At 35.6% G+C, this 27,158-nt stretch overlaps 1 protein-coding gene across 1 annotated transcript; it reads left to right on the top strand.

The window, feature by feature from the left end:
• Positions 1–7,179: 7,179 nt before the first annotated feature.
• On the top strand, positions 7,180–14,219 carry LOC127840694 (tetratricopeptide repeat protein 4-like). Its single transcript, XM_052369107.1, has 4 exons — positions 7,180–7,204; positions 12,515–12,676; positions 13,617–13,694; positions 14,025–14,219. The coding sequence occupies exons 1-4, from the start codon at positions 7,180–7,182 to the stop codon at positions 14,123–14,125; spliced, it is 366 nt and encodes a 121-aa protein (XP_052225067.1). The 3' UTR covers positions 14,126–14,219.
• The last annotated feature ends 12,939 nt before the right edge of the window (positions 14,220–27,158 follow it).

The following is a 27,158-nucleotide window of genomic DNA, read 5'->3' as shown; positions in this document are numbered from 1 at the left end:
GCTTGCGCGCTTACCGAAATCGAACCCGTTATTACGTGTTATGGTGGTATTTGCAATAAATTAACACTTCACCGGTATTTACCCGTGTTATTAACAAAATTATTACCAAAACATTCCCCCTACCCGTGTATTTGACACGAAATAGCGCTTTATAACTGGGAATTCGGTGAAGTTTTATGCGCTTTCTGACGCCGGGTGGGACCTCAATCCCACATGTTATTGCATATAAAAGTGATATTATTCATATTAAACATTGCTTATGGGACATTTATCAATCACTATAATTTAAAGCGCAAAAACAACACAGTAAGTTTGGACATTGTCTGATATAAAATTAGCGTTGTACGAAATGGAATACGGTCAGGCTATTATAAATTAATATTGCTACCAATATCAGACGCTTGCGCAGGTACCGACTTCCCCGAAGTTACCGCATTTATTGGTTAACTAATATCAGTAATAATAACTCTTTTACAATAGCATTTATCGATACGTCTTTATTAAAATATTAACAAAATGGTTTTCACTTGTTTCTGACACACACAGAAACGCGATTTTTAACGGGGATTTCGTAAAGTTACACGAATTGGGTACCAAAATTCTAAATTATTTTACATGCACACGTGACATAATACATATTTAATAATGCTTAGTTATTGCTTATATGACATTTCAAGTTTGTGAAATAAATTAATGTTCTATAAAGGGGATCTCGGTAATTCTTGAAGCTTCCACTCGCTCTTGTCAAGACCGCATTGCCGCGTTGGAAATGGTATAAATTTAATTCATCTAACTTATCTTTCTGGATACCAAATGTCAGAGTTGCATTAACCCTTTTTACACCGTTTTTGCCATATTTCATTTCGGTTTTTTAATCCGAACAAAATAAACGAAACTCGTTAAAAAAATTAGATCTAGGCATTCGAGCTCCTAGTGTTTATTGGTGACACCACATGACTGCAAATGTGTAGATACCGTTAATAAGATAATATATCACATGTCACCTTCAAATAACATGTATGATGTCAATTGACAATGTTGATGTTCAGTTGTTCGTGGGGACGACCGCATGCCTTTATCCATCTCTTACACTTCTCAAGATCTTTTTTCGGCTTTGGAAACGAAATAAATTCAATGTCACCAACTAATCTGTCAGGATATCGATTGTCTGAGTTACATAATCCCCATTGACACCGTTTAACCATTTTTAATCGTTTTTTTAAAGAGGAAAACAAAAGAAACTCCTTGGAATAAAAGTGAACCTAAACATGTAGCTTGTCTAGAAAATGGCGGACAGGTCGTTGCTTACGAGTGCGCCCAATTAATCGATCGTTGATTGGTGGATCAATTCTAGTGGGCGGAGCGATCATAGATAAGGCGTCATGTCAATTTGTCGTTTCAACGTGCCGAAAAGCAAGACATGTCAAAAACACGGTCATAAACACAGGCTTTCTACTGGTCCCTACTTTTCCCTACTTTTCCCTACTTTTTTTTCTTAACCCTACTTTTCCCTACTTTTTTCAAAAATAGCCCTATTATCCCTACTTTTTCATTTTGCAAGTAAAATAAATAAAATGTAAAATGAAGGCTTACATGATTCTTCTTGAGATATTTTCAGAATTTCCATCCATTATGAATCTTTTGTAATAAGTACAGTTCAGATGTGTTTTGGGGATCACCTTGTGATGTCCATCCTTGAAAGCACCATGGTTCCTTGGCTAGTCAGTATAGAGTGAGACATACTGGTCTTTAGGTAAGATAATATCTTTTTAAACTGAAAATACATGTATGTTCTATTTAATCATAACATATGTGCTTCTCAAAAAAGAGGTGACAGATATGCACGCTTCATCTAGACTTTATACTGCAAAGTTTCTTTTTTCCCCAGTGATACTACTAACTGAGAGATCCCACAAATGCCATGCAGTGTTTTAAACCTTATGGGTTCAATTCGTAATTGCAGCTGCGGCTTTGCTTTCTTACAAAATACTTTTAAGTTTACAATGTATATGTTAAGTCACTTTTCTGAACTGTCATATTTATCATTAATAATTTTGTATGACACCACAAAAAAGGGAGGGGTGATTTGCCATTGTTTGTCTGTCCGTCCATCTGGCTGTCCATAGCCCAAAGTTTATGTCGCGCAGAACTCAAAAGTTTAACTGCTAGAGCCATCTTTCTGTGAATAGTTGTCAGCATGTGAACTTGTATACCTGAGTATTTTGATGAAAGTGTATCAGATATCTATGGAGTTATGGCCCCTGATTTAGCGAACGATAGGAATCTTTGTGACAGAGCCAAATTGTGGGGGCATCTGTGTTCTATGGACACACATATACTTTAAAATTAATACATTGATTAGAATTTGATTAACACCGTGGCATTTGTTGTTTGATATGAGACACTGCTTGACCAACTGCTTTAACCAGCCTTTTGCTTTGTGTCATTACTATGTTGCAGCAGTGACATACTAACAACTTAGATCCATACAATGTCCATTTTAATACTATAATTAGTCAGTTTCACTAACATAAAAATTACTTGTAACCATTCTTAATAATTTAATTTGTATATGCATTTGCGTTAAATGGCGGACATTTGTGTTTACTAAATTCTTTAAAACATTCATTGTCAATATTGGCAGTATTTTGGTTTTGAAAAAAGAAATCATAATAATGGATTATTGGCTAATGGATAGAATTGGAACATGCAAAGATCTATCAATAAAATATGTTTTTACATTGTACAATATACTAAAAATGTGAAAATCTGAAAATTTTCCCTTCTTTTTAGACCTCATTTTAACTTTTTGTGCTCTGAGAATAACAGTATTTTGCCCCTCAAAAGGTCTAGAATTCGTTTACGGTCGGGGGGCTTCGCTCCCCTGGCCTCCCTACCAGGGCCTTGCCCTGGACCCACAAGGTTGGCGGCCCCCTTGATGTCCGGGCTAATCAGTTACTATTCCACATCATCCTTTGCAATCATAATGACAACCCTGTATGGTTTGAAACTAATTTTGCTTAACCCTTTACTCCATGTATACTCATTTTAACACCTTAGCAAACGGAATAGACCTTAGTCTCTGTTTGCTTATACAGTAATAATAAAAATATAATTCTTCACTATTGCCTGTGGTGAGAAAATTCTTTGTTTTAGTCCTAATGCAAGAATACTTATATATTCATAGATGGTGAAGTTTGGTACATATTTATGGAAGAAAGGGGTTATACTTGGAGCTTTTGTACTTTGCTTTATAAGATTAACAGTGTATGTTTTGAATGTCATGTTAATTATTGTATTCCATTGTCTTAAATGAGAAATAAAAATTTCAGGTGCCTATATTTCACGGATGGGCAGAACAAGGCATTCTCACAGCATCAGATGGACTAGGATATGTACCAATTTAACGTTAATTCCAGCTGAAAAATGGTAATAATTTTCTTATTTAGCCCTACTTTTTAACAGTAAAAATCCCTACTTTGCCCTACTTTTTGCTAAAATCTTGCCCTACTTTTGCCCTAGTTTTTTGTGGAGAGGCAGTAGAAAGCCTGTCAGGCTTTCTACTGGTCCCTACTTTTCCTACTTTTTCCTACTTTTCCCTACTTTTTTTTCTTAACCCTACCTTTCCCTACTTTTTTTCTAAAATAGCCCTATTATCTTTACTTTTTCATTTTGCAAGTAAAATAAATAAAATGTGAAATGAAGGCTTACATGATTCTTTTTTAGATATTTTGCAGAATTTCCATTCATTATGAATCAGTTCAGATGTGTTTGGGGGTTCTCCTTGTGATGTCCATCCTTGAAAGCTCCATGGCTCCTTGGCTAGTCAGTACAGACATACTGGTCTTTAGGTAAGATAATATCTTTTTACACTGTGAAAATACATGTATGTTCTATTTAATCATACCATATGTGTTTCTTGAAATAGAGGTGACAGATTTGCACGCTTCATCTAGACTTTACACTGCTATGTTCCTTTTTTTCCCAATGATGCTACTAGCTGAGGGAACCCACAAATGCCATGCTGTTTTATAAACCTTATGGGTTAAATTCGTAATTGCAGATGATGCTATCCTTTCTTACAAAATACTTGTAAGTTTATATGTAAAGCTTGCTTTTCCTAAGTGTCATATTAATCATAAATAATTGCGTAAGACCCCACAAAAAAGGGAGGGGGTGATTTGCCACAGTTTGTCTGTCTGTCCATCTGGCTGTCCATAGCCCAAAGTTTGTGTCGTGCAGAACTTTAAAGTATAACTGCTAGAGCCATCTTTCTGTGAGAAGTTGTCAGCATGTGAACTTGTATACCTGAGTATTTTGATGCAAGTGTATCAGATATCTATGAAGCTATGGCCCCTGATTTAGCAAACGATAGGAATCTTTGTGACATAGCCAAATTGTGGGGGCATCTGTGTCCTATGGACGTACATCTTCTTAAAAATTAATAAATTGATTAGAATTTGATTAACACCGTGGCATTTGTAGTTTGATATTAGACGCTGCAGTGACCAACTGCTTTGACTTTGACCAGCCTTGATATGCTTTGTGTCAATACTATGTTGCAGCAATGACATACTAACAACTTAGATCCATACATTGTCCATTTTAGTACTATAGCTAGTCAGTTTCACTGACATAAAAATTACTCGTAACCACTCTTAATCTTTGTTGCAGATGCTACGTGTACTTGCCAATATTATTGCAAGTTCTTTGAGTGTTGATGATTTAGGAAACTGATTATTTTGTGATTTTTACAGAAGATCAAGGTTGGTTTTCTGATCAATCCATTATGTTTCTTATTGAGTTAATTTGCAAACAGGTGATCTTGCCATTTATAGTAAAAATATCAACTTGCGAACAAATGTTGTTGACATCAGTACACTAGCATCTTGTAGCTTATCTGCTTGTACATGTTTATTTAAACTGTCATTACAAGTACATGTATTAGATGCATTAGTTCTCCTGCATGCTAGTCAATACTAACCAGCCATAATGCCACATGGAAAAACCAAATTTAATGCTTCCTGGCTAGGCTGGTTACTGGTTTCTTAGTAAGAAAACTATACAGTGTGGAAATACTGGTGCAACACAAATAATGAACCATGCCCAGGGTCAGAAACACAAAGATGCAGTATCTCAGGCATAATATGGTTCATGTAGATATTTTAGGCCTATAACTAAGGGCGTATATTACTTAAATGTTTGGCCAGTGTATTGAAGCGTGCTTATCCTATTCCACTTCATTGTGTTGTAGATGGCTTTTTATGTATATTAAATGCTGAGCTTGTGTGTTTTGCATTCTTTTTGCATAAATGTAACCTTGCAATCAATTATGTTTTCTAACTGCTTATGGTCATGGATACAACACACAATGGTACATGCCAATACTCATGCTTATGTAGTATCTGTTTAGCTCTTACACTTACTAATATGTATGCTTTGAAACTAATGTTACTTAACCCTTTACACCATGCATACTCATTTTAACACCTTTGCAAACGGAATAGACCTTAGTCTCTGTTTGCTTATACAATTATTATAAAAATATAATTCTTCACTATTTCCTGTGATGAGAAAATTCTTTGTTTTAGTACTGGTGCAAGAATACTTATATATTCATAGTGGGTGAATTTTGGTAAATATTCATGGAGGAAAGGGTTAATACTAAGGGCTTTTGTACTTTGCTTTATAAGATTAAAAGTGTATGTTTTGAATGTCATGTTTATTATTGTATTCCATTGTGTAAATTGATGTTAAATGAGAAATAAAAATTACAGGTGCCTGTATTTCAAGGATGGGCAGAACAAGGCATTCTCACAGCATCAGATGGACTAGGATATGTATTAATTGAAAGGTAATTCCAGCTGAAAAAAGGTAATAATTTTCTTATTTAGCCCTACATTTTAACAGTAAAAATCCCTATTTTGCCCTACTTTTTGCTAAAATCTTGCCCTACTTTTGCCCTAGTTTTTTGTGGAGAGGCAGTAGAAAGCCTGTATAGTAAAAGATGAACCAGGTGACAATACACAGAAGATTGCAGCCAACAAAACAGACACTAGTCAAACTGGACAGAAAAATGTTGATGTTGCAAGGAATGAAACTATACCTGAGTCAAGCAGAGAGATGACTGATGAATTTCTTGATGTTCTTATTAATGCCATGGAAAACATGAAAAAGTCAGATGATGGAACATTAGAGGTAGTTCTCCATAACACATTCACACACACAAATAAATAATATATTCATCAACTAAATAATTTTTTGTTATATATAGTATTATTATACATGAAAAAATGTTTGTTTTACCAAAAAATACATGAATATTTCAGTGTCAATATGAGGAATAGAGTACATGCTATTTTGGGGTTATAATTGGACTGAAGTGGTTTGTTTGGTATTTGTGTCATTGGGGTAAAGCACCTGATAGAGATAAGGCCATGTAATTGACGGTTTTCTTAGAAAGCTGCCCTGTGTGAGAGGGTTTAGAACAGTATTTGTGTTCATCAGTTTGGGAATGGGGCCCTTTGGATTTTGATAAATCACATTGTTATGATTAAACATTAGGAAAAGGAGTTGTTGTTTTTTGCTAACAAATACTTTAAAATTGAGAGTGTTTTCAATATTTTATTTAATGCTCTCCGGTGGTTTATAGAGGAATATCAGTGAATTATAACTGATAATTTCACTGTTTCAAACAGTGAAAATTATCAGTGAGAATTATCGATAATTTTCATTTTTTACCGTGAAATGACGTCATTTTTTGACGAAATGACGTCATTATCCCAGCAAAATTATTTAGTTAAACTCTTAAACAATGTATATAAACTGTGAAAAATGCAATAAATAAAAAGAAAATTTGTTGGATTCCCTGGATTATCGATTTTAATTCACTTGTGATCATAGAAAATATATATTTTCTATGATCACTCGTGAATTAAAATCGATAATCCACCGGATCCAACAAATATCCTCTATATTATTTTTTTTCTTCAGTCTAAGTAATTCAGCTGGATAGGTCGTTATACAGTGTAATATTTTCACAGTGCATATCTTAAACTCGTGTAAGAGACTGGGGTTCATCCTGACCCTTTTATTTATTTTTCATTATGAAGAGTCTTTTTATTTCAGGATTTTAGCAATCATCCAGCTTTCATGACAGAATTAAACCCAACGAAGCCAATGTCTGCTGAGATGGAAGGTCTCAGTGAGACTCAAATATGAGGCTGATGATCCTATAGGCAATGGGTTTAGAACAGCTAGGTGTTGGACAATTGGTCGAATTTAAATCTTTGCCTTAAAATAATTTTCTTACTTCATTAAGTCCAAAGCCTGTTTTGCCATTTGGGTCAGAATGCAGGAGGGACTCGGCTATAAGCATGTGTCATAAAAGTATTTTCATTGCATATAATGGATATATATGAGCGGCGTTCTGGGAAAACTGGGCTTAATGCATGTGCATAAAGTTTTGCCCCAGATTAGCCTGTGCAGTCCGCACAGGCTAATCAGGGATGACACTTTCTGCCTAAATTGGATTTTTGCTAAGAAGAGACTTCATTTAAACAAAAAATGTCATGGAAGTGGAAAGTGTTGTCCCTGATTAGCCTGTGCGAATTACACAGGCTAATCTGGGACGACACTTTACGCACATGCATTATGCCCAGTTTTCTCAGAACACGACTCATATTAATTAATATATTCCTATTAAACTGCTATGGTTTGTAGGATTTTATTGGTTGTTAAATTTTAGAATCAGAATGTCAGATATACTATTTCTATTAATGTTATCATTAATACTGAATGAACACTTAGTTACTTATTACTTAGTAACTATTTTTAGCCGTATTATATTAAAAGCATTTGGCATATACTGACCCTCAAGACTGTTTTCTGTAAAGAACCAGTTCTTTTTTTTAAAGTTCTTGAGAACACTGTAAGAGTGGTGGTTTAACATAAAATCTCCCGATGGTAAGATAAACACTATATCCGGAAAACCATTGTGGACCTTTTGCTTTAAACTTTTTGGTACTTAACACTTTAACAAGATTTTAGAATTGTATTAAGGCTGATTGATGGAGTTTTTTTGGCCCCCATCAAAAAAGGTGGCATATAGCAGTCAAACCATCCGTCCGTGCATCTGTCTGGCTGTCAGTCCAAAAATTCCTGTCTAAGCCATAACTTTGACATTTATTGATAGATTTTAAAATAAATTTGCAGCAAATTAATGCAAACCATCATAAGCTGACTCGCTGCTTGTAACACCTGTCTCCATACCTCAAATGTCAAGGTCACACTTAGTGGTCAGAGTACTAATTTAGCCGTAAAACAGCTTAAAAATTCCTGTCTAAGTCATAACTTTGCCAAATATGGATGGATTTTAAAATAGCTTCAGTCAAATGTAAACCAGCCTAAGATGCCATGTCGTCCGTAAAATGTCGTCCATAAAACCAATCTCCCTACTTTTGAGGTCAAGGTCACGCTTAGAGTTCAAAGGTCATATTTGGCCATAGAATAGTTTGATAATTTCCATCACAGCCATAACTTTGCCATATATTGATGATTTTTATAATAACTTATGTAAACCATCATAAATCAACAAGTCCTTTATATACCTGTCTTTTTTTTAAAGGTCAAGGTTGCACTTAGAGGTCTAGAAGTTAAATTTGACAATTCTGGTCTTGACCATAACATTGCTATATACCGATGGATTTCAAAATGAATTCTTGTTTTTATTCATGGTCGCTGCTTGATGTATTTCAGTTATAAGTCTAAGCAGTTTAATGGCTGTTCCTGCTTTCTATACTGACAAAGCATCTGTTAGGAAGAATGGAAGTGTTTGTCAACTTTACTGTAGATGATGATTCAATCTGTTACAGTTTGCAGCATGGATCAAGGCTGCCACCTCAGCTCTGTAGTTTGTGCAGTGGAGCCCCTCCACAACCCTCTGCACTATTCTTATGCCTCTGTGTTTCTTACCTGTTGTTTCTGTGGTAATCTCTTGTTTAATATGACCCCACAAGTCTTCCTACTTGATTGGAGCGTTTTCCAGGGTCAGTTTGCCAGACTGAATTTTGGTTGATAATGTAAAAATGGTGGTTGTGGTTTTGCTGAGCCCCCCCTTCCTGTCAAGATTCTTCTTCCTTCTTCCAAGGCAATCTCCTGATCCCTGTTGCTCTCACCATTTTAGGTGTTGGTCCGTATCCTTAGCTTGGTAGGATCTGTGTATGTTAAGTTTTTATTTCTTTTTTTTCCAACTCTTTGTTGTTCTCTCCAGCTTTCTTGGAGTTTGATGTTGTTCACAGACCCCCCTATGGATTGGATCTTATTGTGGTGCACATTTCTGTAATTCTTGGGTCCAGTATGGAGAGTTGATCTTACAGACCCCTCTAGTATTGTATTTTGCTGCCTTGATGATGCGTGTGTGAAAGTGACATGCTATGCCATTAGAGCTGCAACGATTCGATCCGATGCATCGAAAATCGGTTCGAAATGCGTCGATTCGATTACGATACCAATCCTACCAAATTCGATTCGATTCTTTAACATATAGACATATATATACATAGATACGTAAAGCTGACTATTTGATACGGAAAGGTGTAGGTTTTATCTTTACCTGTAATTACGACGCGCGCCATTGGCTGCTTATTACTCTAGTCGTCCAATCAATAAGCACGTTACGGTCTACTTTCGGAAAAAGCGTCAAAATGGCTGAACAAGTTGTGGCCGACAAATTGAAATTATCAGATGTGCCTAAGAAGCTTAAATAAAAAAAAATGGCAGTATTTTGGGTTTCGGGATAGTAGCCCTCCCGATAAAGCAAAGTGTAAACTGTGCTTCACGGATGCAAACATAACGCTGATTTAGCAAGACAAAGAGGTAGCACAGGTGCAACTACTCAAGTAGCCAGCCTGAAAAGTAGTTCTGTTTCTGTTGGGAATTTGTAAAGTTTATTAGAGAATGTGCTTTGTCCTACAGGTAACAGGTGATGCTGTCACGGCACAATGGTAATTATGCTTGCAGCGGTTTTGGATATAAGTATAATAGTGATATAGTACTATCACTCCACTGATTCCAGATGTTCTTATGATTATTTATTTAATTTTATATTATTGTGTATTCAACACAATCTTCTAGTCAGAAGATTTTTTATATTAAAATTGAGTTCTAATTTGCTATTATTTTTTATTGATATATTGACATAGTTTGAAAGACAATTAGCAGTTTCTTGCAAAATATTTCTTACAAATGTTAATTTAACACACTTTCAACAGTTTTTTAAACACTGTTGAACCAACAAAACTATATCAAACAAACACACAATTTGACAAATGCCCAAGATAATCTAGGTATGCGACACTTTTGAACAGAAATGTTTATTTTGAGGCAGGAGAGTGAATATATGATAAAACTAGGTTTGAAGATGAATCGAATCGAAAAAAATCGGTATCAGAGTGTCTGAAATCGAAATCGAATCGGGCTGTTGGTGAATCGTTGCAGCTCTATATGCCATTGGTGTTTCTTTTCTCTGTTGCAAGGTGTTGCATCAGTTTGTTGTTTAAGATGCTATTTGGCTTTCTGGTAATTCCATGCTTGGGGAGGGGGTGGGTGGAGGTGTCACCGAGAGCAAGTAGGACAGATTGATGGTCAAATTCTCTTAACTTATGCCGAATAGTCCTACTGATGCCGCAGGAGGAAATCCCGTACAAATTTTTTTTATATGCTATTGTGGCATATATATATATGTATAATATACGGAATTTCCTCCTGTGACTGATGCCGTACTCACTGTGGGCTTGCCAGTGGGGTCATGTACAATACTCATGTATTTCTCATCTTGCCATGCTTCTATCTCAACTCCCCTCAATAATGTCATTCCCCAACTACTAAGGAACTGGCTGTTGAACTCTTCATCAATGAATATGCCCCTATCTGGGACTTTGATGGTGTCTAGTGGTAGCATCTTGTCGTTGGACCAGTAGTAGATGACCAGCTCTAGTGCTACTCTAGTGGTTATCTATATGTGGATGTTCTCTGCTTTCTCCCTGTAGAAAGTCATTTTGTTGGTATTAGGCTGTTTCTTACCAGATCATCTCTACTCCCTTCTTCCTTCCCTTACTTTTAAATGCCTGTTCCCTCTGGTCCACAAGGTTTCCCCCTGTTGCAGGGGTGTTACCTGATGAAGCAGATGTTGATGATGTGTACAAGCAGAAAAGTCTATATCTTTGTCTTCTTGTTTCTAACTCCTGCATTCCAGTTCATGATGTGGATACTTGAATACTCTTTCTTGTTGGGTTGTGTCGGTTTTTGCATGGTGTTCCTTTGATACATGTAGAATATTTACATTGAGGATGAGTATGCCGAAATTCTGGTACAAAAAATGGTCTGGAGCTATTTATTTGTCCAGGGAGACCATTACTTACCTCACAGTTAGCAACCTATATATGAGCTGTGCTCTGTGGAATGGGGGTTTAATGTATGTGCATAAAGTGTCATCCCAGATCAGGGTTTTTTATCTGATTTTAGGGAAAGGGCCTGGCCTTTTTTGAGGGGAAAAAAACGCGCGAAACGTTGAATTTTGGGGGAAAAATCCTGAGAAAAGCCGGATTTGGGGGAAAATAAGGAAAGTCTAAAATAATCAATTTAGCATATTTTACTGTTTTTAAAACAAATTCAAGGCAACAGATAATTTAATACAGCAATATTTTTCTAGTTTCTACATTGGACCAGGTTAACTTATACATAAAAAGTTAAAAAAAAATATAAAAAAAATATTTATTTTTTTTGGAAGGGAAAATGAAATGTGGGGGTAAATTTACCAGCTGAGGGGAAAAAAAATCTAGGGGAAAGGGCCGATTTTCAGCAGGTCCCAAAGAAGGAAAAAAAAACCTGCAGATTAGCTTGTGCAGGCTTATCAAGGACAACACTTTCTGCTTTTATGCTATTATCTGTTTAAAGGAAGTCTCTTCTTAATGAAAATCCAGTTTAGGCTGAAAGTGTCATCCCTGATTTGCGGACTGCACAGGCTTATCTGGGACAACATGTTATGCATATGCATTAAACCACCTGTTCACAGAGCACGACTCATATATATATAAATATATATATATATATATATAGGCCGTCCCCTTGATCGCCACCAGGGGATCGCCGTGGGGATGGTCGCCCCAATACCTTATTGGGGTTGCTTTGCATAAATGTAAAACATGATAAAGCTCTGTGTCACATTCAATACCCGTTTCCCTATATCACATGATATTATCACATATACAGGAAAAAGGTCAAATATGATAAAATAAGTGGAATGTGCTGATATATGAGGCTTATCAAATCATGTCTTGTATAAATCTATAGCTGTCACCTAGTTAAGGCTCCATCCCACATTACAATCCTTTAAATTAATGAAGTTTTACCCCAAAATCCCATTTACCCCTAGAAATAATATTGCCCTCTATCAATTGCATTGCACGAACATTATCACAAACAGTTTTTTACAAGAAATAATATTACCATTCAGCTCAAGCTGAAGCCTACAAGGAAGATGGCAACCATGAGTTCCAGAAGAAGCAGTACCGTATCGCCATTGACAACTACACAGAGGGCATCAAGGGCAGGTGCTCTGACCGTCTGCTCAATGCTGTCTTGTACACAAATAGGGCCGCTGCCCAGTTCCATCTAGGTATATGCAGTAGACTTTCATAAAACTTCACAGGAATAATCTTTGAAAGATTGTTAAAAGTGTATCGTTAATAATGTCTCTGCTGTATAAGCCCTTTACCGTTGTGTTTGTCTATTCTTAAAAATCTGGATCCTGCTGTTTATTCAAAAGTTCTTAAGCTAGGTTATTGAACCTTGGTACATTTATGTAGATAGATTGCTGTATGGGGAATATGCACGTTATTTCCGTTCCTTCACGAGACAAAAATTGTTGTTGCTATAGGTACTGAAATACCGGTAATTGGAAAGTAATCCTGGGGTAATTTAAAGTGGACTCGACCTAGGATGATGAAACATGGTATGTGGACAGAGGGCCAGATGAGAAATATGGAGGTTATTTCAGTCTGATTATAAACACAATTTTTGGTTGCAGGTGATATATGGTTGAAGGAAAAAAAAGACTTGTTCATCTATCCGTATGTCTGTCTGTTCTAAAAATCTGACTCATGGGTTTACTCATAAAATACTTAAGCTAGGATAATAAAATTCGATGTTAGGATAATGGACCAATAGGGGTGATGTAAGCTATTTCAGGTGTTTTTTTTCAGTAAAAACATGTGGTTGCTATGGTAACATAAATAAGTGATAATTTAAATCTGGATCCTGATAGAACTCAAATATACTTCAGCTAGGTTGTTTTACTCATTTTGTGTATAGAGGGCTATATTTCAGTTTTTCAGTCATACCAGCATTGAGGAAGCCATGCTTACAGAAATACTTAAGCTAGATAAATGAAACTTATGGAGATCATGTTGTAATCCTACAACATTAACTGCGTAGGAAACGACTGTTTTGACTGTGAAAAAGCTCTTGTTAAATACAAAGTTTCCAATCTAAGGTCTAAATTACAGTAAGATTCTTTGTTCATTTAAAACGATTTGATTTGATGTGACTTCTTTCAGGACATCACAGATCTGCGTTGAATGACTGCATCTTCGCTTGCAAGTTTAAACCAGATCATATAAAGGCTTTACACAGAGGTATGCTGACACAATAGTTGGCTGTTTGATGTTTATTTGTTGCCAAATGTTTAAGATCAGTACATTTTAAGACACCAGGTACGAATTAATATGTTTTTGTTGTTGGTCTTTTCATCGTTGCGTTTTTCAGTGTTGCCATTGCCTCCATGAGTCTGTTTATCGGTAATCTGCCTCTTCTTTTGTTGTTGAAAGTTTATTAAATATTATCATTAAAAATAGGTAAGACAGTATTACAGATTTATAATAACCTATTTATATTTCAGTTCATTCAGTTTTACCTGCCATTTGTTTGCACTCAGTGAAGATGGTTGTGTATGCTTCTTTCTGCAGGTGCCCTTTGTTGCCTGGAGATGAAGAAGTATGAAGACTGTGTCCACTGGTGTGACAGGGCTCTAGCTGTATCCTTTACTCTTGTCCTAAAGCACAGCTAAGTGCCCTTTGTGTGACAGGGCTGTAGCTGTATCCTTTACCATACACGCCAGACGTCCCGATCTTGGCGGGACAGTACTACTTTTAGGGTGTTTGTCCCGGTGTCCCGTTGTAACACTATTTGTCCCGACATTCGAACAAAACGATAAACGCTCTTTAAGTTCACAATAAAATTCCCTATTCAAGCTCCGTCTGGCTTTTATTACCATCGCTAATCCCTTTATTGGCCCCTATTAACAAACCATATCTAGAAGTCGAGTGATCCAGTGTTGTTTTCTACACATTATCAGCGATATATCGGCAAATTATTGATTTTATCGGGCATTCACACCAGGGTATTTTTATAATAAGGGTTGTTTATTGCTAGGGATAGATGCATCGTAGTGCATTAAGCAGATTGCTTTTGTATTTCATGGCCCAAATCAAGTCCAAAGATACTATTATTACGCGGTATTCAGTGTATTATATGTCAAACAAATCGAGCGCTGACCGATACCAGAGACATAAATTTACTTTCGTTTTTGGCTGATTTTCAGAAAATAATTTGTACATATTGCATCAATCTAAATTTAGAGTTAATGGATGATTGGTTGAATAAAAACAAAAAACAGTGCTCGATGTGCGCACATCCCGTTGAATGTTGCCTTAGTCACAAATGGGTTCATCTGCATAGTGCACATGTTTGTTTACTTCCGGAAAATGGAGAACGTCTGTGTTCATGCAATTCTAAACACATTTATCATCAATAATTGCCAGAAATTATGAGGTTTTGTTAGGAATTAGCTGATTACTGACTTCAGTAAAGGTGGCATGATTGATCGTTTTAGGTGTCCTGCTTTTTAATCAAATGTCCCAACAATTTTAATGGACTGTCCCGATTTGGACCCAAACATTTCTGGCATGTATGCCTTTACTCTTGTCCTTGAACACAGCTAAGTGTCCAATGGTAAAATTTGGCTCTTGCTGTAGTTTTTACTCTTGTCCTTGAACACAGCTAAGTGTCCACTGGTGTAATAGGGCTTTAGCTGTAGCCTTTACTTTTGTCCTTGAACACAGCTTAGTGTCCAATTGTGTGACATGGCTGTATCCTTTACTCTTGTTCTTGAACATAGCTAAGTGCCCTTTGGGGTTACAGGGATCTAGCTGTACCCTTTACTCTTGTCCTTGAACACAGCTTAGTGTCCAATTGTGTTACAGGGCTGTAACTGTATCCCTTAATCTTGTCATTGAACACAGCTAAGTGTCCAGTTGTGTAACAGGGCTGTAGCTGTATCCTTTAATCTTGTCGTTGAACACAGCTTAGTGTCTTTTGGGGTGACATGGTTGTAGCTGTATCCTTTACTCTTGTCCTTAAACACAGCTAAGTGTGCACTTGTTTGACAGGACTTTAGCTGTATCCTTTTATAACCCAGCCAGAAAATTCCCCGACCACCATGGGGATCGAACCCTGGACCTCCCGGTTCTAAATCAGGCAGACACTCTAACGCGTCGCTATAAAAGCTAGCTCACATAGCAAGGCAGTATAAGTGTCCCTTATACGTCACCCTACTACATACTCTCCCTCCATATTTGAAATTCTTCCACAAATTTCCTTCTGCCTCGACATCTTTGGGACGTCGTACAGAAAACTATGGTTTATTTACGTTGGGAGCCAATATAACTCAGCCAGAAAATTCCCCGACCACCATGGGGATCGAACCCGGGACCTCCCGGTTCTATATCAGGCAGACACTCTACCGCGTCGCTATAAAAGCTAGCTCACATAGCAAGGCAGTATACCCCTGCTACATTCAAGTGTACCCTCTGTTCTCCTTGAAAACTACACCATTTTAGTCAACCCTTTTTTTACACTTTAATCCCCATCATCCCTTTGTTCTCAGTTAAATTCACCACATTTTAGTCATCACTCTGTTCTCATTTACTACAGTTTAGTCAACACTCTTCTCAGTTAAATCTACAACATTTTGTCAATCCTCTGTCTTAATTGATGCACTACAATTTAGGTTTTCTCAATAAATGACAGCTATCTTAGGATGTTTTGTACAAAACTCATAGTCCAAGTATTACCAAATTGTGAATTACCACCAAATGTGAACATTCATGTGATTTAAAAACATTTAGTCATCAATTAATTAAAAAATCTTTAAAATGTACATTTATCACTTTGGTGCTTGAGGTAGGGTCAAAATTGTTTATTTGGCAGACAAAACAGTTTTGGTTATCCCAACACCAATTCCAAAATGTTTGATTGTTTGAAAGTTCCAACACACTTGTCATTTCCATAACGAAATGTTGACAAGTACAAAACAACGTTTATATTGGCAATCTGCTGATAATTACATATGTTTCAACACACATCAGCACTAGCAATGTGCTTCAAAAGAAAACTTACAATGCCACATGATTGTTGTTTTTTCTTGACTTTTATCAGATAGATGCAAAGAATTCAAAGATATTGGATGCGAGACAGAAAGCTACAAAGCTGCAGGTATGGTTATAATGCTCAATGTTTTCATAATTATTGCTAAGTTTCATACCGCTAGAAAAAAGGTTTGAATTGGGGTTATCTGGAGTCCTTCTATTATGCCCCCTTCGAAGAAGGAAGGGGTATATTGATATGCACATTTCGGTCCGTCCATATGTCCATCCACCAGATGGTTTCCGGATGATAACTCAAGAACACTTAGGCCTAGGATCATAAAACTTCATAGGTACATTGATCATGACTCGCAGATGACCCCTATTGATTTTGTGGTCACTAGGTCAAAGGTCAAGGTCACGGTGACCCGAAATAGTAAAATGGTTTCCAGGTGATAACTCAACGCTTACGCCTAGGATCATGAAACTTCTTAGGTACATTGATCATGACTCGCAGATGACCCCTATCGATTTTGAGGTCACTAGGTCAAAGGTTTAGGTCACGGTGACCCGAAATAGTAAAATGGTTTCCGGATGATTACTCAAGAACGCTTATGCCTAGGATCATGAAACTTCATAGGTACATTGATCATGACTTGCAGATGACCCCTATTGATTTTCTGGTCACTAGGTCAAAGGTCAAGGTCACGGTGACCCGAAATAGTAAAATGGTTTCTGGATGATAAATCAAGTACGCTTATGCCTAGGATCATGAAACTTTATAGGTACATTGATCATGACTCGCAGATGACCCCGATTGATTTTCAGGTCACTAGGTCAAAGGTCAAGGTCACGTTGACTTAACTAAGAAAAATCGTTTTCGAATGATTACTCAAGAATGCTTATGCCTAGGATCATGAAACTTCATAGGTACATTAATCATGACTCGCAGATGACCCCTATTGACTTTCTGGTCACTAGGTCAAAGGTCAAGGTCACAGGGACTTGACACAGTAAAATGGTTTCCGGATGATAACTCAAGAAAGCTTACGCCTAGGATCATGAAACTTCATAGGTACATTGATCATGACTCGCAGATGACCCCTATTGATTTTCAGGTCACTAGGTCAAAGGTCAAGGTAACAGTGCCAAATAACGTATTCACACAATGGCTGCCACTACAACTGAAAGCCCATATGGGGGACATGCATGTTTTACAAACAGCCCTTGTTTATAAATATTTCATCAATCTACAATACTTTCTTAAAACATTAATCTGTTTGAAAAGAGGAACTATGCATTTTTATACCATCGATATGACCTTTGAAAGGAACACTTTGAAATGTTTGAAAATAATCGAGGTAATTTGATTTTGTTAAAAACATCGTGAAACAACTGTCTCCTGCAAATATGTACACACTTAAACTAACTATAAATATAATAATATGAAACATATTATAAACCTGCAAATTATTACAAAGATAATTTCATGAAAGACAACTATTGAACTTTCCAATAAATTTCATGATGCACTCCGCTAGTGAAATGGGAACAAAGGCCAACATACCAATAAGAAACACTATACAAATATTACAAATATTTTACGTATTATAAATTAAATAAATGTAAAGAACAAGTGATTATATATTATGACAATTTAATACATATAAAGGGCAATCGTCAATATCTTCTAATATACGTGTGTGTGAACGTTTATGATGTCCTTCCGCATCTGAGACTGAATTGAATGTGGATCCGTAGAGTTTCCAATCACTTCTGCCTTTTTTACTTTCTGGACTCACGAAACTTGGGACGAATTTTTATCAGCTACCACTTCGAACTATTTTTTTGTGTTGTGGAGGAAAGCCAAAGAATCCAGAGGAAACCCCCACGCTTTTGGTATGGTGACATCCAACCAAACCACATTCGTCGGGAGTTGGGATGGAACGCGTGTCATCTCCGTGAGAAGCGCGTGTAAAAACCATTGCGGTAACCGGACAGTCACCTTCGAATAGTTTAGTTTTATCATCATTTTTTTTAGCGATTATCAAGATGCTTTGATTAATCGATAGATCCAAAACGAGGCTCGCAATGTGATGCCTGTAATAATTACTTGGTACATATCGATTATTGAACGCGTATTGCCTCCAAAATCACATTTGTTAGTTCATGAAAAAATACACAGACATAATGATATTGTGATATTTCAGTGGCATTTGATTGTTAAAATATCGCCAAAAAGAATTACGATGTAATTTTTAGTGAGACTGACTGACAAAGTATTGCCCAATCGGGTATAATCAATTATTAGATCCTAATCTGGTATGAACAAATGGTCATTATGTAACCAGATTTGGAAAAGTAAGGTCTTAAAGCCACATAAATACTCAAAATAAACGAAAATTTCTTAAAATATTACGTAAAATACAGTTGACCCATAAAAAAATCAGTGTTCCTTAAAGCAATAGCCAAAATTTCAACGCTAAATTTGGTATGGTCACATAGATATAACGAGATACAAAATGCTCGTTTTTATTTTGTGTGTCACAATTTGTATCAGGTTCGCTTGTTGCTGTCACTACAGATGGCAGAAGGAGGTGTCAGACATTACACGGAGTGGACTCCAAGGCTCATAAATCGACCAAGGGTATGCAGCAGTTAAGGTGTTGGAGTTACAAGGAAATGACTAAAATGCTCTTTTCAGATCAATCAAGGTTGAGTAATAGTGGAAGTGCCAGACATTAACGCTCTCCAGACATTCAAGGGTAAGTAAAAATGATATCATGATACATTAGTCGGACTCCAAGGCTCTTCATGTGATCTAGGTAAGTAACATAAGAATCTCTTAAATTACTAGTTATTGACACCAGGGCTCATCAGGCGTCATGGGTAAGTTACTTCTTCTTCATGCACTCATGTAATATAACATTTTTTGTCTTCATAACTAAACCAATATAACTACTAATTTAACTGCTAGTACTACTATACAGTACATTTATTCAAACTATTGACTTGTTAATGAGTCCTAGAGGAGTTACTATGCATACACACAAATGAGAAACACATTTTGAGTTAAGTTCAATACTTTTTATTTCATTACTTTCACAAAATAACAAAATGACCGCACAAGTTGATTTCACAAAATATTTGTTTAACTTTACACCATGGACTCAATGAAAGCAGACATACGGGTACGAGTTGACCGGAACCATTCTAAATATGCCTTGAATACAAATGTTAAATATCAATAAAAGTTCTTTTATCAATATATCACTGTTTCACTGTTGTTTGAGGTGTTGATTATTTTTTAATAACATTAATAAGCGTTATTTATAGCACAAATTTAAGCAGTCCTTTCAAAATAATTTGTTTGACAACTACCTTACCAAACTTAATTAAAATTCCACATTTTCAAATTATTGTTAAGTGCAACTCAGTCTTGGTAACCTTTCAAAATAAGAACTAAATATTCAGGAACATTTTTAGGAAATATTTAAAAAGTCATGCACACTACGAAAAGCATTGTTGACTGTACATAACTCATCGTAATGTTAGTTTATACTTCAGTTCAAAACGACACATACCCTTCATCCTCCTTTAACTAGTTCATAATAAATAAATGTCATAGAACTAATGTTTTTAAATGTGCCCATAAGCAACCAAATTAATTATGTTTTTAAAATAAGAAAAAACATCAGAATGTTTTTGATGATATAAGTTTGGTAAAACATGCCTATACATTTGCCAATTATTTTTTTTATTATGTTATGTATATTGGAACAAAAGGCATATTGCTTTTTTTCCGAATAAAGATCTACTTTTACATATTTGTCTAGATATTTAATTTATAAGTATACATTTGTATCAAATATGTGCATTTAGTAAAGAAAAAACTCAAATTGTGAGATATGACAGTAAGAGATATTAAACAAATATTTGCTGTACCTATATACCATGAAAAAGTAATTTATTCTATAAATATAACTTAACAAATATCCACGAATATAATTTTTTTACACATTTACTGCATAGTATACAGTCATTCAGTTAATATTTATTCCTTTTGTTACAGTTTAAATATGAAGATGAATCCAAGGAGACAAGCACCATTATCGATATCCTGGGGTATGAGCCTGACATCAGAAAGAAACGTAAAGAAATTTATGAGGAGTATGATGAGCTGCTGAATAAAAATGATAAGATTATCATAATAACAGCTTGAAGCAAGGCAGAGGGACTGACCTGTGCATTCGAGAGCGACAGAGATTTAATCCTAGTATTGCTAAATACAGTGTGTCTGGAAGACGGTGTTGACAATAGCATAATTCCAGGTCACATGAATGTATCCGAGATGAATATTTAAAGCTGCAATGCAGGCTATTGTAGATTACAACTTGCGAGACTAGGTCCCTCAGGTCATTCTCCTATAATCGATTGTCTTTGTGGTGATTGGTATGGTAGACGTCTACTGAGCAGCGATCGTCTTCTTAATTTTCTTAAAGAGTATAGTCGTTCGCACATGGTGCCAACAAAAGGTTTCAACCCTTATGCACGTGCTGGTCCTTCTTGGCCACAGTCTTACGGTCCTCTCAGAGTTGATAATGTTCCAGCCATTCGCTGTTACTGTCCAGGCATATTGCAAAAATGGGCTTCTAGGGCGCGTCACTGGCCATCTTTGGAAATTGTTGAGAAAGTTATTGCGAAGGGGGCTTTTGTAACTCCAATAGGCTTTAAAGGCAGTGCACACAACCATGTGGAATGGAGGATATGTTTTAACACTTCTGAGATAGAACTTGTGAATTATCTTAATGACACACAGGTCAAAATATATATTTTATTGAAGATGATCGTTAATGATGTGTTGAAGCCTCAGTCAAAAGAGATCACATCATATACAGTGAAGAACATCGTATTATGGCTGGCAGAAAACAACCCACAGACATTGTTCCATTCAGGAAGTTTGTTTCATTGGCTAAACGAGGGACTGGATATATTACGCACCGCTTTATCCGTTAGACAGCTTCCTTACTATATGATACCTGAGAAGAATCTAATGGCAGAAAGGGAACTTGACGATGAACAGCAGTGTGTGTGGGTAAAATCTATAACGGACATGATTAATGAAGGGCCCAGGATAATAATGAGGTTGAAGAAGATAAGCCAGGCTGTTATGGCTAAGATATACAACCCTGAACCACTTCTTTGGTACAGCAGGATGAGGACTGAACTTGAGATGCTGTACTTGAAATCCAGCAACAGACTTCTCCGAACTTCATACAATAATGGTCAGGTTGATGAGACTGATCCTATAGTGAAGGCTATAGATAAACGTGTAAATGAGATCATTCGAGAGGTCCTGCTGTGTATGCAGCTGGAAGGCAGTACAATCAATGATGGGATTAAGTTATATGTGATGATGCTAAGCTAAGGACGGTTATGTTTAGCACAAACAAATAGTACTTGGTAAACTGACCAATACTTATCACGGAGAATAAGTTATTTGCGATGATGCTAAGCTAAGGACGGTTATGTTTAGCACAAAAGAACGTTACCTAGTAAACTGACCATAACTTATTGCAACCTTACCTTACCACTTATCCTGATGCGTTAGTTTTGTTCTTAACAAGAAACACACATCGAATTAAGGAAAAAAGGTGTTATGGTTATTCCAATGCACTAAATTATTATTGAAAGGCATTTTTATGCACAATTATGGAAACATATATAATTATTTACATTCAATTATCATTTTAAAATACCTAAATGTGAACAAACGTAACTTCGTTTGTGAAAATATCAAACAAACGACAGTACTAATTTGATTCACACCAATGTTATACAACAAAATTGTGTGTCGATGTCAATGCAAAAAATACAAAATGTGTTCCTGTTAGAAATTGGTGAATATAGTGATTTACACAGATCACAAACATGAACAAACATGTTGTGTTTTAACAAACCAGCGTTAACATGACTTTGAGTCGAAGTGGTTAGTTGTGTAGCTTGCTTTATATGTCTTGCTCAGTAGCGGAAAGTTCCGATTGCCCTGAATGTCACTTACTCACTTATGTTCTCGTTTTTTTTTAAAGACTTTGTATGGATTTTTTTTACACGATTTGTCCTGAAATTCTAAAGTAAGGTTGCTATAAATAACATAGCATTATTTGCTTTATTAAAACCTACATCCTACTGTTGTGAGTGTTCAAAATCAAACTCATCGCAGTGTTACCTAACGGTGTTTAACGGTAGATAGGTTATGTTTAGAACCAGTCATATCTTTGTGCGTAGGTTGGCATTGACTGAGTGACTATACATTCGTATACATTTTTGAAATTCTTAAATGATAAACGTTTGAGTTATTTTCTTAACGGAGGTTGGTATTGGCTAAGTGACTATGCGCATTTATACATTTGCGAAATTCTGAATTGTTTAGAGTTAACCCATATGTCTGTTTGGAAGTTGGCATGGTCTAATTGACTATAGAAATATATACATTTAGAAATGGTGAATTGTTAAACAGTTAAGTCCTATCTCTGTGTTGAGGTTGAAAATGACAGAGTGACTAAACATATGTATATATACTTTTATGAAATTCTGAATTGTTATATATTTGAGTGGTATATTTGTGCAGAGGTTGGCATTGACTTAGTGACTTTACACATAGATACATTTATGAAATTTTGCATTGTTTCACATTTCGGTAATATCACTGTATAGATATTGGTATTGACTGAGTGATTATACACATATTTATATTTATGAAAGTCTGCGTTGTTGCCCATTTGAGTAATATTTCTTTAAGAAGTTTACATGTACTGAGTAAGTTTATATATATATATACGCTTTTAGGAAAATATGAATTGTTTCACATGAGATTTATAGTCTCTTTGTTACATTGGTATCGACTGAGTCAATCTACGCATACATGTATATAAATGTATGAAGTTATGACATGTTACTCATTTGAAAATATGTAGATAAGTACATGTACATGTAGTAGCTACTTCTGGAAATTTGAATGTTTGAATGTAATAGTGCTACAGACATGGGAACGTATTCATACTAACGATTGTTTAGTCTAAACACATTGTTTTACTTTGTAATTGTTCAAAGCCATTATAACACATGTAAAATACATGTATGTTTAATTTATAAATCTGTGTAGCTTAGGATATGTGCACCGTGTTCATGTATGTGACTTTGGATTTAACAATATGCAGTTCATAATGTTCTATCGATGCATCTTACATGAAATGTGAGTGCTAAAGCTCATGTATACGCCACCATAGTATGTGAATTCAGTCCTTTATGTACATGTAATTTCATATTAGCAACATCATTAGAAAATGAGTCATATGTCATGTGTAATTAGCGTAGCCTCAGACCAGCCTGCGAAATCGAGCAGGCTGGTCATGGGCTATGTGTAAGCCGTCCGCTATAAAGTCAAAAATGTTTCGTGGTGTTATTCGCGGACCGGGTAGCTCCTGACCAGACTGAGCGGATGCGCTGGCCGCATATGGAATGATATTCATTTTTGCATGGCACTGCTCATATTCACTCGGAGACTTTTCTAACACAACACTCATTCAACCGTGACAATTGGACGCTTTAGCACATGGGTATGTATGGTTTCATCTGTTTACACGTGGAAATGGTGAAACGCAACACTATTCTAAATTTATTTCAATTTCATCATTTTAGGTGGGTTCTTAAATCAGGAAAACAAAACACTAGTTTTTAAAAATGTATGGCTCATATGAATATTTTAAAGAGCGCAACCGCGCATTTTGACACATAGCAGGTTACCAGCAAGTGTATTGGAGTCTTTTCTAACGCAACAGTTTTCAAACTTTAATATCTCTCTGAAAAGTAAAGATGTTCATTCAAAATTGTAGATATGATCACTTGACTACATTCGGTGCAAGCTTATGATAAATGATTAATCCGTGACGATCGAACGCTTTATCACGTGGGGTGGGTAGCATGCAATTTGCCAAATTTCGCGGTTGCGCATCTGAATATTCATGAACCATACATTTTTTAAAATTATTTGTATGTTTTCCTGGTTTAAGAACCCACTTTAAATGATGAAACTGAAATAAATTTATAATTAAATTGCGTTTCACCATTGCCACGTGCATAAAGACGAAACTATACATACCTCGCGTACTACAGCATCCAATCATCACGGATGAATGATTTCATCGTGAGCCTGCTCAGAATGTAGTAGTCAAAGAATCACATTTAAACTGTTAATTTAACATCTTTATTCATAACAGAGATATTCAAGTTTTAAATATTGGAGCGTTAGGAAGGTCTCCAAGTGTACATGTATGTGTTTTTTTTCAAATCAAACATATATAGTGATGTATAGTGATGCATCATTCATTTGATGTTGTGTACGTTTAATTTACTATAAATGGCTTATTCATTTAATGAATATTGATAACCGTTTTGTGTAAAACATAAATCATTATTATCTGAGTAATATTTGCCACGCATGCTATGTCATATAGATTATATAATATAATTTCTTGCGACTTTTACTTTAATATGTTAATTCAACCTGTAATAGTATATATCTCGATCATGTAGCATTTCCTATTTCATGTTTAATACAGAGAACCCCTAACAATAAAATTTTGTTTTGTGTTTAATGCAATGCTTTTGATATATGTGATTTTATGGACTTTGTGTACGAACGAATGTCAGCTTCGTTTAACAACATTGTGCAGGTGTTGACCTTGTTGAAAAAAACAACGTGTATGCACATGTATGTACAAATGTAAGACAAACAATGAACAAAGAACATGGTATAGTGTATCAACGTGTTTGTTTACTTTTGCGTCATTATTTAGCACATATTTTCCGCTAAATAAATGACGTTCAAGATAAAATGAGAACACATGGGAAAATAAATTGTAGGTGAAATATTTGAATACGCGCGAAAATATTCATTACAATTAATTTTAATAATGTTGATGAGCCGTGTGTTTATTATCACATGCTTAAACACGACTTATTTGTCAAATCTGTGCGCTTTACCAGTGCTAACCTGCTTAAAGAGACTGTTTAAACATTGTTTTACATACAAACTGTCGCTTGGAACAACTACCTTTTACGAATTGACTCTCAATATTTAAAGGGATCTTTTCACGCTTTGGTAAATTGACAAAATTGAAAAAAGTTGTTACAGATTCGTAAGTTTTCGTTTTAGTTATGATATTTGTGAGGAAACAGTTATACTGAACATTAACCATGCTCTAATATAGCCATTATATGCATCTTTTGACGATTTTAAAACCTAAAAATTATAAAGCGTTGCAACGCGAAACGATTGAATAATTTGGAGAGTTTTGTTTTTGTCGTTAAATTTTGTGAAACTACGAAGATTGCTTATATCATGTATAAAATACGTCAAGTATGCGTACTCGGCGGAATAGCTCAGTAGGCTAAAGCGTTTTTACTTCAGGACTCTGGTAGGACTCCAGGGTTCACTGGTTCGAAACCTGCTCCGGGCAATGTTCTGTTCCTTTTTTTAATTTTTTTCTTTATTTTTTACTGGAGCTTTTACGATCCAATGTCTACATTTATCAATATAAAGCATTTAATGAATAAGTTAAAAAAAAAAATGCAAAAATCTGTGAAAAGGCCCCTTTAAAAATAACCTCCCCTGTTGTAATAATTATATACGAAACTTTTACCCCCAACATGCAATGAAGAGATATTTTCAATGCTATTTTTGGTGATTATCAGATAAAAATGATAAATTATTGCCATAATTAATATGTTAAGTTAGACGCATTACATCCTAGTCTGAAGAATTTTGTATTACCTTAAATGAATTACCTCTCGTTATCGTAACTCAATCAAAGCGATAATGGACTTTACTACCCCCATATCAGACACGCGTTACATGAAAATCTCCTCATTTTGGACATCCCATTGGCTCTCATCCTTTGGTGTGTACCAGGTATTCACACTTGAACCATTATCAACATGTAAACGCTTAAAAGGGCCTTTTTACAGATTCTGGCAGATATTGAAGTATTGTCACTAAATACTTTATATTGATAAATGTGAACATTGGGTCTAGAAAGCTCCAGTAAAAAAAAAAAACAAGAATAAAATTCAAGAAAGAAAAAAGTAACCATCAACTGGGCTCGAACCAATGACCCCTAGAGTAAAAGTCTAACACTTAGACCACTCGCATATCCGTGCTCATGCAATGAATGATGTATTTTATACTTTATTTAAGCAATCCTCGTTGTGTCACAAAATATAACGACAACAACAGAACTGTCCAAATTATTAAATCGTTTCGCGTTGCAATGCTTTATAATTTTCAGGTTTTAAAATCGTCAAAAGATGCATATAATGAATATTTTACAGCATGGTAAATGTTCAGTATTGGTGTTTCTTCACAAATATCATAACTACAACGAAAATTTGCTAATCTGAAACCTTTGTTTTGTTTTGTCAATTTACCAAAACTGGAAAAGGCCCCTTTAATTGGCAGCGTAAATCATATTTGTTATTATGCTAGACTTAAGGCGTACCTTTTTTCCATACATTATGCTTCCAAAACATTGATATGAGAGGCCACATGTTTTGACAAATCGTTATGAAACTTGTTTTAAACATTTTCCCCAATGATATATCGGTCAATTTTTAAAC

Source organism: Dreissena polymorpha, chromosome 8, assembly GCF_020536995.1.
Source record: "Dreissena polymorpha isolate Duluth1 chromosome 8, UMN_Dpol_1.0, whole genome shotgun sequence".
Lineage (NCBI taxonomy): Eukaryota > Metazoa > Mollusca > Bivalvia > Myida > Dreissenidae > Dreissena > Dreissena polymorpha.
Note: the sequence above shows the minus strand (reverse complement) of the source record. Positions and strands in the feature narration are given on the sequence as shown.

Bases quoted from the DNA above. Each gene is read 5' to 3' on its own strand.
- LOC127840694 (XM_052369107.1), top strand. From the start codon at position 7,180: ATGTCTGCTGAGATGGAAGGTCTCA. The intron at 7,205-12,514 runs GTGAGACTCAAA...ATTACCATTCAG, and splicing joins TGCTGAGATGGAAGGTCTCA to CTCAAGCTGAAGCCTACAAG. The intron at 12,677-13,616 runs GTATATGCAGTA...GACTTCTTTCAG, and splicing joins CGCTGCCCAGTTCCATCTAG to GACATCACAGATCTGCGTTG.